Here is a 15348-nt window from a genome sequence, read left to right as displayed (position 1 = left end):
CCCAGTCTGGCTACATTATGGAGGTTGATTGATATGATTTACTCCTTTTGTTTAGCAATGGGTTCCATAAATGGCAGAGAAAACTTTCTAATTTAAGGAGCGGTTTTGGGGAGTTGCTGAAATAATAAACATTCTATTAGATGTTAGGCATGATACAATCTTCAGAAGGTGGATTAGAGATGGGTGAGAAGGTGGACAACAAAAGCAACGATCAGATTCCCATTCATGAGATGTTGTTTGCCGATGACCATCAACAAATAGTGATGGTTGATCATGAAGTGCATTGGATACATCAACCCATCAAAGTTGACATTTGTGAAGGCCAACCATATGATGCTAATTCTCTCATTTTACAGCAGTCTTGGGTGAGGTTTTTCTAAATATTGGACAATTGATGCAAATATGCTACCTTTGAGCAACCCAAACCCATTGGGTATCTAGACTGAGATGAGATGAGTGCTTTTGGTTCTTCAACTAGTAGGATTTTTATTTGTTGTATTTTGGGATTAACATGCAATATTTTATTTTGATAGCTTAAGTAGGAGATAGCTAGTAAATTTATTTTCCTAATTAGTTTGAGCTTTGCTAATTAGACCAGGTTTCCTTTTCATATTGGGTTTCTTTTTATTCAGGTACATGTGACTGCATGTAGAACTCAGATTAGAAAGAATGAATTCAGTATTTATTGTTTGAGTGGCCTGTGTGACTGTATGATTGCATGTGCACCCTTCTCCTACCCTCTCTTCTTTATGTGATTTCTTCTCTATTCTCCCGCAACTCTGATTCTTCTTGTGTTTCTCCTCCTTTCCTAACCTGCCCTTCACCATCCTCCAACACCTTGGGTTGGCCAAATGTTGTGACAACTATGTAGTAGTCTTGAAGGTAATATCTATTAGGTAGTTCCTTTCCACTTTGTTTTCCTTGTCAGTACAATCTGCTAGTTAATGTCTATGTTGCACCTGGTTGAGGAATTGTTTTGTTTTGTTACTTTTGTAAGATTGTTTTAAAAAAGAAAGCTTTTTGTTCAATATTGGAAACTTTAATTTGGTTTGGTAAACTCTTCTACTAATGTACTTCCTCTCTGACTATTTTCGTCCAGTTTCTATCATATGAAGGCTTGTAAACATTTGTAAGAAGATTTAGTTTCTGTTGGAAACGTTGTCAATAACTTTCATTTGGCATTTTAGAAGGTGGTGCCTTGATCATTTAGGGATGGATTTAGCTTTGGAGCAGGGTTCACAATCTTGGTTTTGAGGTTGGTTTTGACCAACCGGCGACCAAGATATGGCCAAGATGGGTTGAAACCAGGGATTTTTGGGGTAAAACACACCATGTGATGAGCTGGTCAAAACTGGTGAAACTATTGGAACTTGTGGACTTGTCAAAACTAGTGGAAACTACTGGAATAGGTTGGTTGAGATTGGCTAAAATTTGTCATAGCTTGTCATATATTGGTCGAAACTATTGAAAATGTTGAAATATTGTTGAAACTTTTTGAAACTAGGAATTTTTTTAGTAGACAAAGCCATCTCATCTTGGTTTCTTGCTGAACCGAGATATTTCCAAAATTTTGGCCCATCTTAGTCAAATATTTTAACCATGCCTTGGAGGCAAGTTGCTTTGGAGATATGGTGATGACTGATGACCAAGACAGTGCCTAATAGGATCATCCAGAGTAAATATAAGAGTAGAAAATCTTGGTTTATTTAGTCAAGAGGTATTTTAGCTGACTTTTGGACTCTAGCTAAGCAACTTTTCCCTTGTTGGATAGCAAAATACAGATGCTTATTGAATTATGAGAAATATATTCAGATATTCTGTATGATAATTTAATCTGTGCACCTCGCACCATATGTGTGGTAACTGCACTTTGCAGTATATAAGCTGCTTATTCATATCATAAGAAAGGCTTAAGAAGTTAAATGAAGGTTAGGGCTCTCTTAATATTAGGCTGACATAAGGGCAGAGAAGCATGTGCAACTTGGGGATAGAAGTTCTCTGAAAGCACTATTTTATGGTGTCCAGTCTTTCATGATATATCATGTTATACCACAAAAATCTCTGACTGTGTTTAGTAACTTCTGCACCTTTTTTCGGGAATACTCCTGTTTCACCTTATCTACATGCAAAAATGATCATCTACTGAAGCAGCTTACCTAATTTAAAGGACACTTCATTCACTGCAGAAAAATATTAGATACTTTGAAGGGCATAACTCTAGCCATGGCATTAGGTGCCATGAAATCATTACTGATGCAGTAGCATGGAAACTTACCTTTAGGGATAACCTAAATATTTGGCTTTTGAAAGGCTAGTCTTGCTGTTTCCTTGGCTACCTCAATGCCATGCCTGTAGATTTTATAGAAAATTAAGATGTTTGGGAAGGGACATTAAAGATTCTTTCTCAACAATATATAATGACCCATCTGATACCTAAAACAGCACAGATGGAAATAGTACAGCATAAAGAGAGTGATTGGTGGCCCTATGTACATTAATGATCTATCTGTTCCCACGCTTTCTCACTCATCTGCTAATAAGTTAGCTGATATGATTCCTCAGTTAGAACAAAATATTTCTAAACGAGATACCTTCTAACCCCTCTCTCTCTCTATCTCTCTCTGTGTGTGTTTCTCACACACGATCTTGCATACTGCCCTCCTCGTTCTAACCCAGAGGAGTATAGGCACTTGATGTTACTTTGTAGCTTTAAATTCTTTTATGATTGTCCAATTGCTTCCTAGAAATTGTTGATAACATACTTCAAGCTACTGCATTGTGTATTACATAATTCTAGGATATGTTTTCCAGGTGGACAATTTTATCCATGCTGACATGCATCCTGGAAATATCCTTGTTCGAGTAACTCAAAGCAAATCTTCCAGTAAAAGACTATTCAAATCCAGGCCTCATGTCGTTTTCCTTGATGTGGGCATGACTGCTGAACTTTCTAAGAGTGATCGAGTAAATTTACTGGAGTTCTTTAAAGCTGTTGCTCTTCGAGACGGCCGCACTGCTGCAGAAAGTACACTGAGACTGTCGAAACAACAGAATTGCCCAAATCCACAAGCCTTCATTGAGGTGAATAGGTTACTTTTAGCATTTTTTTTTTTGTTTCAATGGTTACATTCTTGACAGAAAAAAAAAATGTTACTTTCACCATATGCTGTGGCAAAGTGTTTCACAACATTGTCATTTGTGCAAAAGATCGATCAGCAGTCTACTCAACCTTTTATACTACCTGTATTTATTTCTTTTAATCTTTGGGTGCGACCTTCCATGGCATGTGGTCTATGCATGAGTTTACTTAATCGTTGAACACTATTTGGTTTCATTTGAACCTTTGCATGGTTTGAAGTTTAATAATTGTTTTGGGCTTGATTGATTAACCCTTTGCTTACAGAGATCTAGGGGCTGCTGTGGAATCTTTCATGATATCAAATCCCAATTTCCTCCAATACTTCTTTGGGGCACTAGGACCGGAAAGTAGAACATAATATATTTGACTTACTCCTTGGTTGCTGTAAACTTTTATTTTATGTCAAATCCCAGTCATTTTGAAAATATTTGTTTCGGGTGCAAATCTGGAAGTCTCAACTGGATAATTTAGGCGGACCTCTAGTATGTTGGACTCTGGTCTTGCATGCAGATGTAGGGTAACCTCAATTCAATATCACCCTAAGTTGTTTGTTGATACATCTTTTGTCTTGTTCTGTTGGCTTTTCATCCGAGATGAAGCACTATCCCCACAATCTGGGTCAACTCAAAACTGCCATTACATACCATTCAATCTGGTTAAAGGATGGTGCAGTGCATATTTACAAACATAGTTGTCCCTAGCTATTTATTTGTATTTATTTTCAAATACTGTGCTGTTTTACAGGAAGTGAAAAAGTCATTTGATTTCTGGGGTACCCCAGAAGGTGATCTTGTCCATCCTGCTGACTGTATGCGGAAATTGCTTGAACAAGTTCGGCGTCATAAAGTTAACATTGATGGCAATGTCTGCACTGTGATGGTGACCACTTTGGTTCTTGAGGTACTCTCTTAAATCTTGATAATGTGTAGGGATGCCATTAGAGTTGTTGTTGTGTTAGTGATAATTACTTTTTCTAAAAGTTTGTTGCCGAGTCAAAAGTTTACCAATCAAAACACTAGTTTGAAGTTAATATGACAAAACCCAACTTTCCTTTAACTTTCAATGGCCTTACTGTAACATGTTTCGTGTACTCTCGAACCATTTATTGATTATCAGCAGGAAAAAAATTATTGTTATGAGGAAAAATCTAGTGCGACTGGAAATCTGTCCCTCTCTCTCTCTTAAGTTTTCAAGTTCGATGGTTCCTAGAGTTCAGAGTGGGGGCAATCCTTAGTTCTGTGTATAGGTTTAATGCAGCCTTTTGGGTTAGACGTGCTGCTAACTAATTGGGCTGTAAGAATGCATCCCTAATGTTGTCTTCTTTTACTAGTTGACTGGAATAAAGCTCGACATATTCTTTGTCTTTGAAATAAAACAACAAATTTTTTTTAGTGGGCGCTTGCGAAAAATGAGCCATAGTGTGCACAAGTATCGCAGAATATACATACCCTAGCTAGGCCTGGTCATTGTTAGGAAAACAAGTGTATACTTTTGTTAGTGCTATGTTGGATAAGGTTAGTCTTTCTTTTTATGGAACTATATTCTTTTCACGTGCTAAAATTCAATCAAACCCAACTGGGCCATGAAAAACATTATTTTACCCTTTTTGGTCCATCTTTGGGTGACTTGTGACAAAAGATATTAGGTTTGGGGTCAGATCCTCAGAGAAGAAGATTTTTCCTAATGGAAATTGGGGGCATGTTGGTGATCGGGTAATTAAAAGTGTAGGCATATCCAATAAGACGAGGCTTAATAATTCCAGTGACTGATCTACTTTGTGAGATAGTTCAGACCAGTCCTGTATGACGCTGACAGATTGGATTGCCTGACTAATCCATTATTGATCTTTTAAGCATGCTGTTCAGAGTTCAAAAGACGCTCTCAATTCTGACTAAATCCCTCTCTTATTCCTATTGCAACTATAGTTTTAGTTGTTATTTGGCTAGTTATGTTCCGTTTTCTGTTTTAGATTGTTTTTCCTTCTCATTCTTAGTGTTATTTTTTTTTGGATGAATAATTAATTAAATTAAAATAGAGGCGCAATTACAAGACATCAAGGGATAACTTGAAATGAAGAGCTGAGGTTCCAGGATCTAACTATTAACCTATTTCTGGGAGTGTCAAAAATTTGGGGGGAGGGGGTGGGGGAATAGAAATAAGTCTAGCAGTAATATCAAAACAGATGGCTTTCCAAATCACTTCTATAGATCGAGATTTGAAGGTCCATCTCCGAAGGTTGCGCTCCCACCACAAGTGGTGGATGGTAGCTTCGAAGACTAAATTGCCTACCCGGTAATATAGTATTGTATTTGATTGATCAAACAGTAACCAAATAGGACCTTTCACGGGGAATCAAGTTCAGATTTGATAGACTTAAGATGAAATATAATTTAGATGTGAAAGAGGGCTGAAACTAGAGTGGTATTATAAGGATAATAACATAACAATATGGACTGAATAGATCTTTAAAATAGGGGCAGAACTATGATGAAGAAATTGAAAGGACAATATGAGGGAATTGAAAATAACAATATAACACCCGGGCTTCACACCGCAAGGTGGACCGATTGGATTGAACACCAACCTTCCTTGATCAAACACAAGGAGTCTCCATAGAGAAGGAATGCTAACAAAGCAAATTGATTTCAATACATGAGTTGTGTCTTCACCACTTACATAAGTCCCTTTATATAGCATTCTAAAGAGACATAAACATTAATGGTAACATCCAACCACTAGTTAACACAACCTACTACAAACATTAATGGAAACATCCAACTACTAGCCAACACCACTAGTCAAAACAATAATGGAAACATCCAACTACTATCCAACACCACTAGTCAAAACAATAATGGAAACATCCAACTACTACCTCCTTTTGTTGACTTTTCAAAGCTAGACTTGGGCTTTGTTCAAAATAGTGGGCTGATATTCTCCCACTAAAGTAATCCAAGCCCATGAAACCATGGGCTCATTTTATCCCACTACAATAGTCCTAGCCCATGCAAGTCATGGGCTGTTTTGGATCATATCTTTAGGCTTTGATGGGCTTGACCATTGAGCTTTTCTCTTTTTTGTATATGCTACCAATTCTGCATCACCCGGTCACATGGAAGAGCCAGAGAAATTCCTTAAGATCCAGGCCCACTTGCGAGCAAAACCATGGGTATGCCTTGACCTACGCCAAAGGGAGGTGAGGGCTTTCTCCCAGAGGGTATGGGAAAGGGAACACGAGAAGAAAAGATGCTCAATATCCTCAGGGCTATTCCAACAAAGGATGCAATTTGGGTTGGCGGGGATATGGCGGCTAATGAGGAAAGTTTGGGTGGGGAGGGCAAGGTTAAGGGATCTCTAGAGGGTAAGGGAGTGGTGGGGGGTATGGCCTTTGAACCAGACTAGGGGGGCCCAAGGAACCGGTGGGGAGGGGGTTTAGAGACGGTTCCAAGCAAAGGAGGTGGTAAAGGATTTTGAGGGAGAGGTGGATGGGAGCCAAATAATGGAATCTCGGATGGTGGAAGAGATTGGGGGAATGCACTCTAGACTTGTGTGAGACAGGGGTAGGGGAGGGGGACCAGCTACCATTGGAGATGAAGGCCGAGAGGGGGGTGGACTTGGGGTTACAGGTCTCGTAGACAGTTAGGGGTCCAAGCAAAGTGAAAAGAATACCCATCGGATGCCAGGGGTCAACCAGAAGGAAGTGAGAGATCCAGAGGAGATTTGGGTTGAAGATAAGGCTCGGGGACAGAGGAGCAGGAGCTTCCTCCAAATCCAAGACAGATTGGAAGGCAAATGGGCAGTCCAAAAGGATTCTTAGTGTTATTATTCTTTTTTACTCAGAACAGAATTACCATTGTGAAACTATAAATTCCCCATTGGGGGCTATGAATGTAACATCTTTATAACATGGTATCAGAGCTCTAGACTCTACATTTGTTCCCTCTCGCTGAAAAGCTCTAGAAAACCTATTGCAAGGAGTAAAAGGACCCTGTACAAAACCTATCTCAGTGACTGTTTTTCAATTTTTTTCGCAGCACGACTACTTCCATCAGCTTGTGTTCTTCATACTTTTTCACATTATTGAAGTTCAGATTTATTAAATTTGTAAAATTTTCTCCTTTTTTAGACTAGTTATTGCCCTAAAAACTGCTTGTAATATTGCTCTAGTAAAATTCTTATTTTATATACCACAGGTCTAAAACCCAAAATCTGGTCTAGTAAAATTGTAAGAAAGATGATGACTACATCAGAGTCTACTACAATAGCAGAACCTATAATTTCTACAACTGAAATTCTTGACAAGAATGACTACCAGCCCCTTGGTTCTTCTATTACAATCCTTGATGGGTCAAGCTTCCTAATGTGGTCAAGATTTGCCTACATTTCTATTACTGGCCAAAGACTTCTAGGAAATATTAGTGGCACTACTGTGAGGATATGCTCAGGATTGATGAATTGCACATGACTCTCCGGTGATAGCCTTTTTAATTAGGTTCATGAAACCAAAATTGCATCTATTGCTGCTGAAATTGCCTGAGCGGTTCAATTGCTGGCCAAACCCTCTAGTTAATTGAATTCACCTGGTATCAGATTGGAGTGAATCAAACTGGACTTGGAACCTGCTAAGATTGACAAACACACGTCAGAGCAGGCCATCTCCAATGGTAAAGCCAGGCAAAGAGGAATCGCCCGAAAAGTGTGTAATCGTAGTGAGTTCAGAGAGGTATTTGAGGGTTTGGAGTGCGTACCCTAGCTTAGCGTTAATCTTAGATATGTATACTCATTGTTAGGGTTTAGGGTTTCGGTGAAGTTGCCAAATCATACTTCCTTGGACGTGGCCTAGTCAACGTTGCTCACCACCATTCGATTGCTCTAGTCAAAAAAGGTAGCTTGGGTGATTAAAAGTTAAGCCTAGGTGTTGTACACACCACATGCGTGACCCTTGTTTGATCTGCTGTCTGGTGTCATGGTATACGCATTGGGTACCCCATGGTCTGATCAGCCTCGAACTGGATTGGGTTGCTAATCAAACGGATCGACAATGACTCATCGGCTGGACCAGTGGTTGGGTAATATAACCATAACAGTATCAAACTTCTCTACTATTAGACGCTGCTGCAAGTATTTGGACTGTTGCTTAATGAAGTCCTATGGTAAAGTTGGAACTGGGGCTCAAGTTTATGTACTCCGCAAGCAAGTTTATGAAACAAAATAGGAAAGGGGATGTCACTCTCTCAGTACTACATGTCTATATCACCCTTAGTGCATTGTGGCGGAAGATTGACTGTTACAACAGTTTTCAGTCTAACAACGCTGATGACTTTGTAGCCTACCACAAGCACCTTGATGAGTCCCGGGTGTATGATTTTCTAACAGCACTTAATGTTGAGTATGATCCCATTAGCTTCAAATTCTCAGCTGAGATCGCTTTCCTACTTTACAAGAACCATGTGCCTTTGTACACACAGAAGTTCATAGTTCTGCTGCAATGCTTCCTTCCTTGACAGCTGACAGATCAGCCCTCCAGACTAAGACTAAAAGTAATATAGAAGTACCAAAAGAAGTCATCAGATGTGAACACAATGGTAAATCATGGCATACAAAAGAAAAATGTTGGTAACTGCACTGGAAGCCTGTAGACTTTGAAGCAAAAAGAAAGGTTGGTCGTGGAAAGAATTGAGGGAAGACTTAGGCCAATCAAACTGAAGCTGACTTTGCTCCTTCTATTGCCATGGTCTCCAAGCTCTCCGATGGTTACTAAAAGTTGCCCCCACTACCACTGCTACATCTGTAACTGCTGCTGCTACTTTTGGTAATCATAAGGCCTCATCAGGTATTTTTGCCCAACCTTTTTATGTTATGACCGTATACAACTCCTGGATGATGCAGATTCAGCACCAAATTGGCCTATTTTCCTTTGAAATCAAGCTAGGTTTGATAGATATATGTTTTGGGCCTATGTGTAATAGGTTTATGTGGTAATGGGCCTATTCAATGGGTCAAAAAGTTAAGCATCTAGGTCAATTACGGAACTAGGTTAGTTTATTAGTTTAGTTTGTATAATTATGTAAATTCTGGCCAACTTATGTTATATGGCCAGAGTACTCTTTATTTCTTATTTTAGTTTTAAGAGTCTAAGTTACATTTAGGCTAGTCTATTTTCCTAGTTTAAAATCAGTTTTCAAGTCCTAATTTCAGTAGCACTTCTGATGTAAGGCTATAAATAACCCCCATCTATTAGATTAGAGAACAAATTTGAATACTGAATGGTAAGCTTCCCTTCAAGCACTTTGTGTGTGTTTTAGTTATTGGTTCTATCAATTAGTTTGAAGACCCAAGCATTAGGAGTTCTATCAATTATTTGAAGATCCAAACCTTATGAAGGTTTTGTGGGAAATAAAGTCCACACACCTTGTATATATCAGAATAAATTAAATCAAAAGGACAATGATTCCTTCTATTGCAAGGAGAATAACAAAAAGTGTGTTTGTTTAATAAAAATACAGGCTTCTGTTCTTGTAGATAAATACAAGGCTAGATTGGTTGCTAGAGGATTCACCCAGACTTTCAGAATTGACTGTCAGGAGACTTTTACACCTGTTCCGAAGCTAAACATCGTAAGAATGTTGCTTGCATGTGATTTTAGCTTGGGATGGGATCTTCAATAGTCTAGTTAGCATTTTAATTGTTTTTAATTGTTCCAAGGCACCAATGTCCACTTATATCGTATTTCATGTCCTCTTTGAGTGCTCCCCAGTCCGTGACCCTTGTTGGCTCCCTCTTTTGGTTCTTTTTATATTTTCTTTGTTTTTTTAATATTTTTTTACTTGGTTTTTTCTTTTGGGTTTTTTCTTCTCCTTTTTTTCTCTCCCTTTTCTTTTGCTTTTTGTTGTCTTCTTGTTTTTTGCCTCTTTGTGTCCCTCTTTTTTCTGTTTGTTTTTTTTGTTTTGTTTCGTGCTTTTTTGGGGCTTTTCCTTTGGGCTCTCGGTCCTTTGCCCTTCTTTTGCTGTTGGTGTTCCCTTCGTGGGTCCGTGTTGCTTTTGTGATTTGTGTTGATTGATGAGACCCAGTGGGGATTAATACCAAATTAGAATCATGGAGATTAGCTTTGGAATCAAAGGCTTTAAACTTAGTAGATCAAGACGGAATATTTAGTTTGTAACTTTAGTCATGATCGGGCATATGATGAGGTGGTGATACTTGACGATAAAGAGATTCCTCGAGTGATTGTTTTAGGTACCTAGGTTCAATCATAAGTAAAAGAGGTGATTTAGAAGATGAGGTTTCCCAAAGAATTAAAATAGGGTGGATGAAGTGGAGAGGTCGTCCGGGGTTTTATGTGATCGGCGTATTCCATTAAAGCTTAAAGGAAAATTTTATAGGACTGTTGTTCGACCAGCTATGATGTATGGTGCGGTGTTGGGCTGTTAAAAGAATCATATAGATAAACTCGGTGTAGCAGAAATGAGGATGCTAAGATGGATGAGTGGCAAAACTAGGATGGATAAGATAAGAAACGATCATATTAGAGTTGGTTTAGGAGTTGCTCCCATAAGTGATAAGCTTAGAGAAAGTCGTTTGAGGTGGCACGGCCACGTTCAACGGAGACCTATAAATGCTCCTGTACGGAGAAGTGATATAATCCATATTGAAGGAACTAGAAGAGCTAGGGGTAGACCTAAGATAACCTTAGGAGAAGTGGTGAGAAAGGATATGTATAGCTTAGGCCTTGTATCTAGCTGGCCTCGAGCGAATGATTGGAGGGCAAGAATCCATGTAGCCGACCCCATTTAGTTGGGACAAGGCTTATTGTTGTTGTTGTTGTATATAGTTGTGATAGGCAATTATGGTGAAGAAATATTGAAATTGAAAGATAAGTTCTCAAGTCATGAGTTTGAAATAAAGGATCTAGGAAAACTGGGGTACTATCTGTGGATTGAAGTTACTCATTCGGCTAAAGGCATATTTCTATCTTTCAAAAAGTATACGTCCTGGACTTGTTACCTGAAATAGGCTTACTAGGTTGTCATCCAAGTAATACTGTTGATGTTGCTACTGTTTAAAGAAGGGGAACCTGTTGATAAAGGTTGTTATTAGCAGCTGGTGGGAAAGCTAGCCACCTATCTCATATACTGCTTGATATTGCTGTTGCTGTTAGTATTGTGAGTCAGTTTCATGTATTCCAATCATATTCCTGTCGTCTCCCGAATTCTTCATTATTTGGAAATTAGCTCCAGACAAGGGTGTTCTCCTATCCCCACATGATCATCTCTACATTGAAGCTTACTGATGCAAACTAGGGAGGTTCACATGATCAGGAGTGCACTTCAGAATGTTGTACTTTAGTTGGTGAGAATCTGGCTACTTGGAGAAGTAAGAAGCAAAGTGTTGTTGCAAGATCTAGTGCTGAAGTAGAAATTCGAGTTATGCCTCAAGGGGTATGTGAATTATTATGGTATTATGGTTGTATGTTCTACTAGAAAATCTAGGTGTGCCAGTGCCCCTTCTCATGATGCTATATTGTGACAACAAAGCACCTGTAATTATTGTCAACAATCTAGTGCAACATGACAGGACAACGCATGTGGAGATCGATAGTCTTTTTAATTAAGAAAAATTGGAAAGCAACATACTCTCATGTCATTTGTGAAGTTTGAAGATCAAGTTGTAGATGTCTTCTTCACCAAAGGGTTACTTGGGCATAAGTTTCATCCTATTTTGACCAAGTTAGGCAATGTGTGATATCTACGCCCCAACTTGAGGGTGAGTATTGAGAGGGCCAAAAGGTCCTCTTGATTCTGGTGCTAGCTAGCGCTAGCATTGGAAATTGAGAGGGCTAAATTCCTTTCCTATTCATATTGCATCTTCTAGTTTTTGCTGCTTTTTAGCTAGTTATGTTTCCTAATCTGTTTTAGATTTTTTTTTCCTTTTCATTCTCAAGTGTTATTTTTCTTTCCTACTCAAAAAGGATTACCATTGTAAATCTATGAATTTCCCATTGGGGGATGTGAATGAAACAACTTTCTCTGAGTATTCAGTTCTTATTCTTACAACACATGCTGCTGGCTCCATTGTTTTTGCTTAAAATTTGTTCCATTATCCGCCTATTTTTTCCTGACTGGCAAGCATCTGTCAAACTTTCCAATTGAGGATTTTGAAGTTTTTATTTATTTTTTGAGGTAAACTATGAAACTACTTTTCAATTACCCCCCCCCTTCTGCACCAGCAGAATGGGGGGAGTAATTTTCGTATGCAGCCTTTCCCCAGCAATTTTTGCTGAGAGGTTATTTGGATAATATGTCAACATATTGCATTTAAAAAAAGCTATTGCTGGCCCCAATTGATCAGAATAAGATTTGGCAAAGTAGTTTTTTGCTGTCTTTGTAAAGCATATACTGTTTTATGACTAATGTAAAACACTGAGAGAATAGCTCCAATTTATTGAAATTTCTGTGCTCCTTCTAATTCTCCCCTTTATTTGTCTAATAACTTTTAGGGCTGGCAGCGGAAGCTTGATCCAGAATATGATGTAATGCATACACTTCAGACTTTACTATTCAAAGCAGACTGGGCAGAATCTCTTTCCTACACAATTGAAGGACTGATGGCTCCATAAGAGGAGCACATCTCCTAGTGTTCTTCCCAAGAATTTTGCCTGTTGAAACACATCCAGAGAAATTGTAGTTGAAGTGTATTTGTTCAGTTTGCATATCCAACAGTTAGGTTTTCTCCCCTCTCTTTTTGATTGAAATGAAGAGAATTAGTGAAAATGGAGTATGGAAGATGGGTAAAAGCCATTCAGATAGCTAGACAACAAATTGCTGGAAGAAGATCAACTCCACTTGCTTATCCCGATGAGCTCCACCCTTCTGGGGTTGATTCCCAGCAGTATTTGCTTTTGGTAAGTTCTCAGTGAAAGCTTATTCCTTACTTCCTTTATTTGGTCATTGCTATTCTTTTTATTATATTCTGACCTGTGCTTCTCAATTTAATTGCAGTTGGAAAAGACAGAAAAAGAACTGAATTTCGGCAGACTGTGTTCCTTTTTTCTCTCCCTTATGTACGTTCTAATCCAAAATATACCCCTAAAGGCATGACAGTATGTCTCCTATGGTGAACATTTTATTTTAGTAAAAGATATTGCTTGAGTTAGTGGAGCATTTTCTTGTGTTGGAAAGTTTGGCCACCTGAATCCAATGGAGCTTAAGCTTTACTTGATTATTGTGTTGTGTAGGGCATGGGTTGAAGGCTTGTGCTGTGTAGGGCTTGGGTTGGTGGGACATTTTGGGCAAGTGGATCTGTTTTATGGCAATTTATATTTTACATCTTCTGTGAATAAATGCTATGGTCTTGTGCTAGCAGTGTTTCTGTGCAGGTGGGAATGTGATGACACAAGTTTCATCTTCTTGTTTTCATTCTTAAGCATACTTGTCCTTGTTATCGCAGGTGCCTCAAGCCTCAAGTATATTGTTTACCAGGCTTGTCTTCAATGCTAATGTTTTGACAAATCCCTGAGGTTATTTATTCTGCAGCTTCACAGATGTGGTACAACGTGTGTTTACAAATCTTCTACTATTATTTTGTTCAACAAATTAGTCCGTTGGTTTGGTTGAATTTGTTTCAGTATTAAAAACCATCTAGGGTTGTGAGTAATCCGGCCTATTCTACCCTTGTTTTACCTGTTTAACACTTCTATTTACTAATTGTTCAAGTAGGGTGAACCATATGATATGCCCCCTTTTTTGGCAAGTTTATTTTTGTTATTTTCCCCTTGTGTATGAAGTAGGCAATGGAAGGGGATTCTGGAAGTCATTAATGATGTGGAGAACTTCATGGGTGATTGGTACTGGTTGGTTGACAAAGACTGCTCCTTCGATCCAGATTAGAGCATCAGCGATCACCATAATGAGAATTCATGTTCCCCCAGTTAAGAAAATTGCTTTTGAAGTTATCTGCTTCTGTTTGTCATCTTGTTGCATTAAAAATCAAGAACATGAATTTGTGTCAGTCGTTTCCTGATTTGGGCATGTAAGAAATCGTGTTGTGCCTTCCCAATGTCATTTGCTACTGGAAGGGTGATCCTCATTGGCACCACAAGCACTGTGAGGAAAAAGGTACTTATCCCATGAGGAAGTTCAAAAGATTATAAGTTTGTCAGAGCAACAGCCAAGTGATGGAATTCCCCAGTTGCCTTGCAAGTTGGATCATGAGCATTCTCCAAAGTCATGAATGATGCAAGTCCCAGGTTGTTGCAACAGTATCTTTGTTGTATCTTCTAATATTCAGGATCCAGGATTTCCTTCACCAGTTAATGAAGAATTCCTTCTTCATTGGTGAGGTTACTCCATGAATAAGAAATTCCTCATGGTAACACTAATGGGATTATGATTACTATTTTTAAATACACTGATGGGAGTTGAAACCTTTCAGGTTATGCCGACAGAGTCGTACCGTTGCACTAAATGTTTTCTGTTTATGTTGCTTATTGATACTTTGGAAGGGACAACATCCTTCATTGTGTTGGTTGGGTAACTGATATAATGTTGATTTAGTTACCAAAGAAGAGATATGATGTTGATTTGATGGAGAACTTGAAGGAACATGTTTGACAATTCAGATCTTTGATCCTGAAAGTATTTCTTCTCCAGGGGTCATTAATCTTTTATGAACAATACCTTTTGTGTGAATTAGATCCACTGAAATCTTAAACCAGTCAAACCAGGAGGTTAAGCAGTGGAGACATCCCAACTTTTTACTGGGAGAGATTATTGACCAATCCATCAAGGGATAGTTAATAAACTCTTTCCCTACTAAACCTGTTGGAAAATAAACTCTTTCCCATGAATCAAAAAGTTTGAAAGGGTTCTGTGGTTACTTAGATCATTAATTTTGTGTTGTTTGATATCATCATCATTTCTTTCACTTTTTTTTTTGGGTCAACCGAAAAACTTTATTCAAAGAACTCAGCAGAAATCCTCCTTGCTCAGAATGAGGGAGGAGTCAATCAAGAAACTTTGGAGGGGAATTCCATCAAACCTTGGACAGTTTCAAATGGTATGAACCCACGCAAGATAGATAGCATATACGTTCTTTTAATGTATTTAAACTCAATTGAAAGAAATTCTACCTTGAAAGCTTCGATTTGGGATAAGATTCTCCATCAATGGATTCTATTATTATAAAAAGGAATACATTACATATAGCAAATT

General features: G+C 38.4%; 1 protein-coding gene across 1 annotated transcript in view; it reads left to right on the top strand.

The window, feature by feature from the left end:
- LOC149006902 (uncharacterized) overlaps positions 1-15133 on the top strand; it is a 39201-nt gene extending 24068 nt beyond the window's left edge. The window contains exons 3-6 of the mRNA XM_089166306.1: positions 2812-3081; positions 3884-4039; positions 12636-13040; positions 13138-15133. Of these exons, the coding sequence (XP_089022432.1) occupies positions 2812-3081; positions 3884-4039; positions 12636-12755 (546 nt within the window). The 3' untranslated portion in view covers positions 12756-13040; positions 13138-15133. The remainder of the gene's footprint in view (positions 1-2811; positions 3082-3883; positions 4040-12635; positions 13041-13137) is intronic.
- Positions 15134-15348: the final 215 nt, after the last annotated feature.

This window comes from Hakea prostrata, chromosome 8 (assembly GCF_041222555.1).
Source record: "Hakea prostrata isolate BN-2017 chromosome 8, UWA_Hpros_2, whole genome shotgun sequence".
NCBI classification, from domain to species: domain Eukaryota; kingdom Viridiplantae; phylum Streptophyta; class Magnoliopsida; order Proteales; family Proteaceae; genus Hakea; species Hakea prostrata.
This window is presented reverse-complemented; position numbering and strand designations above follow the sequence as displayed.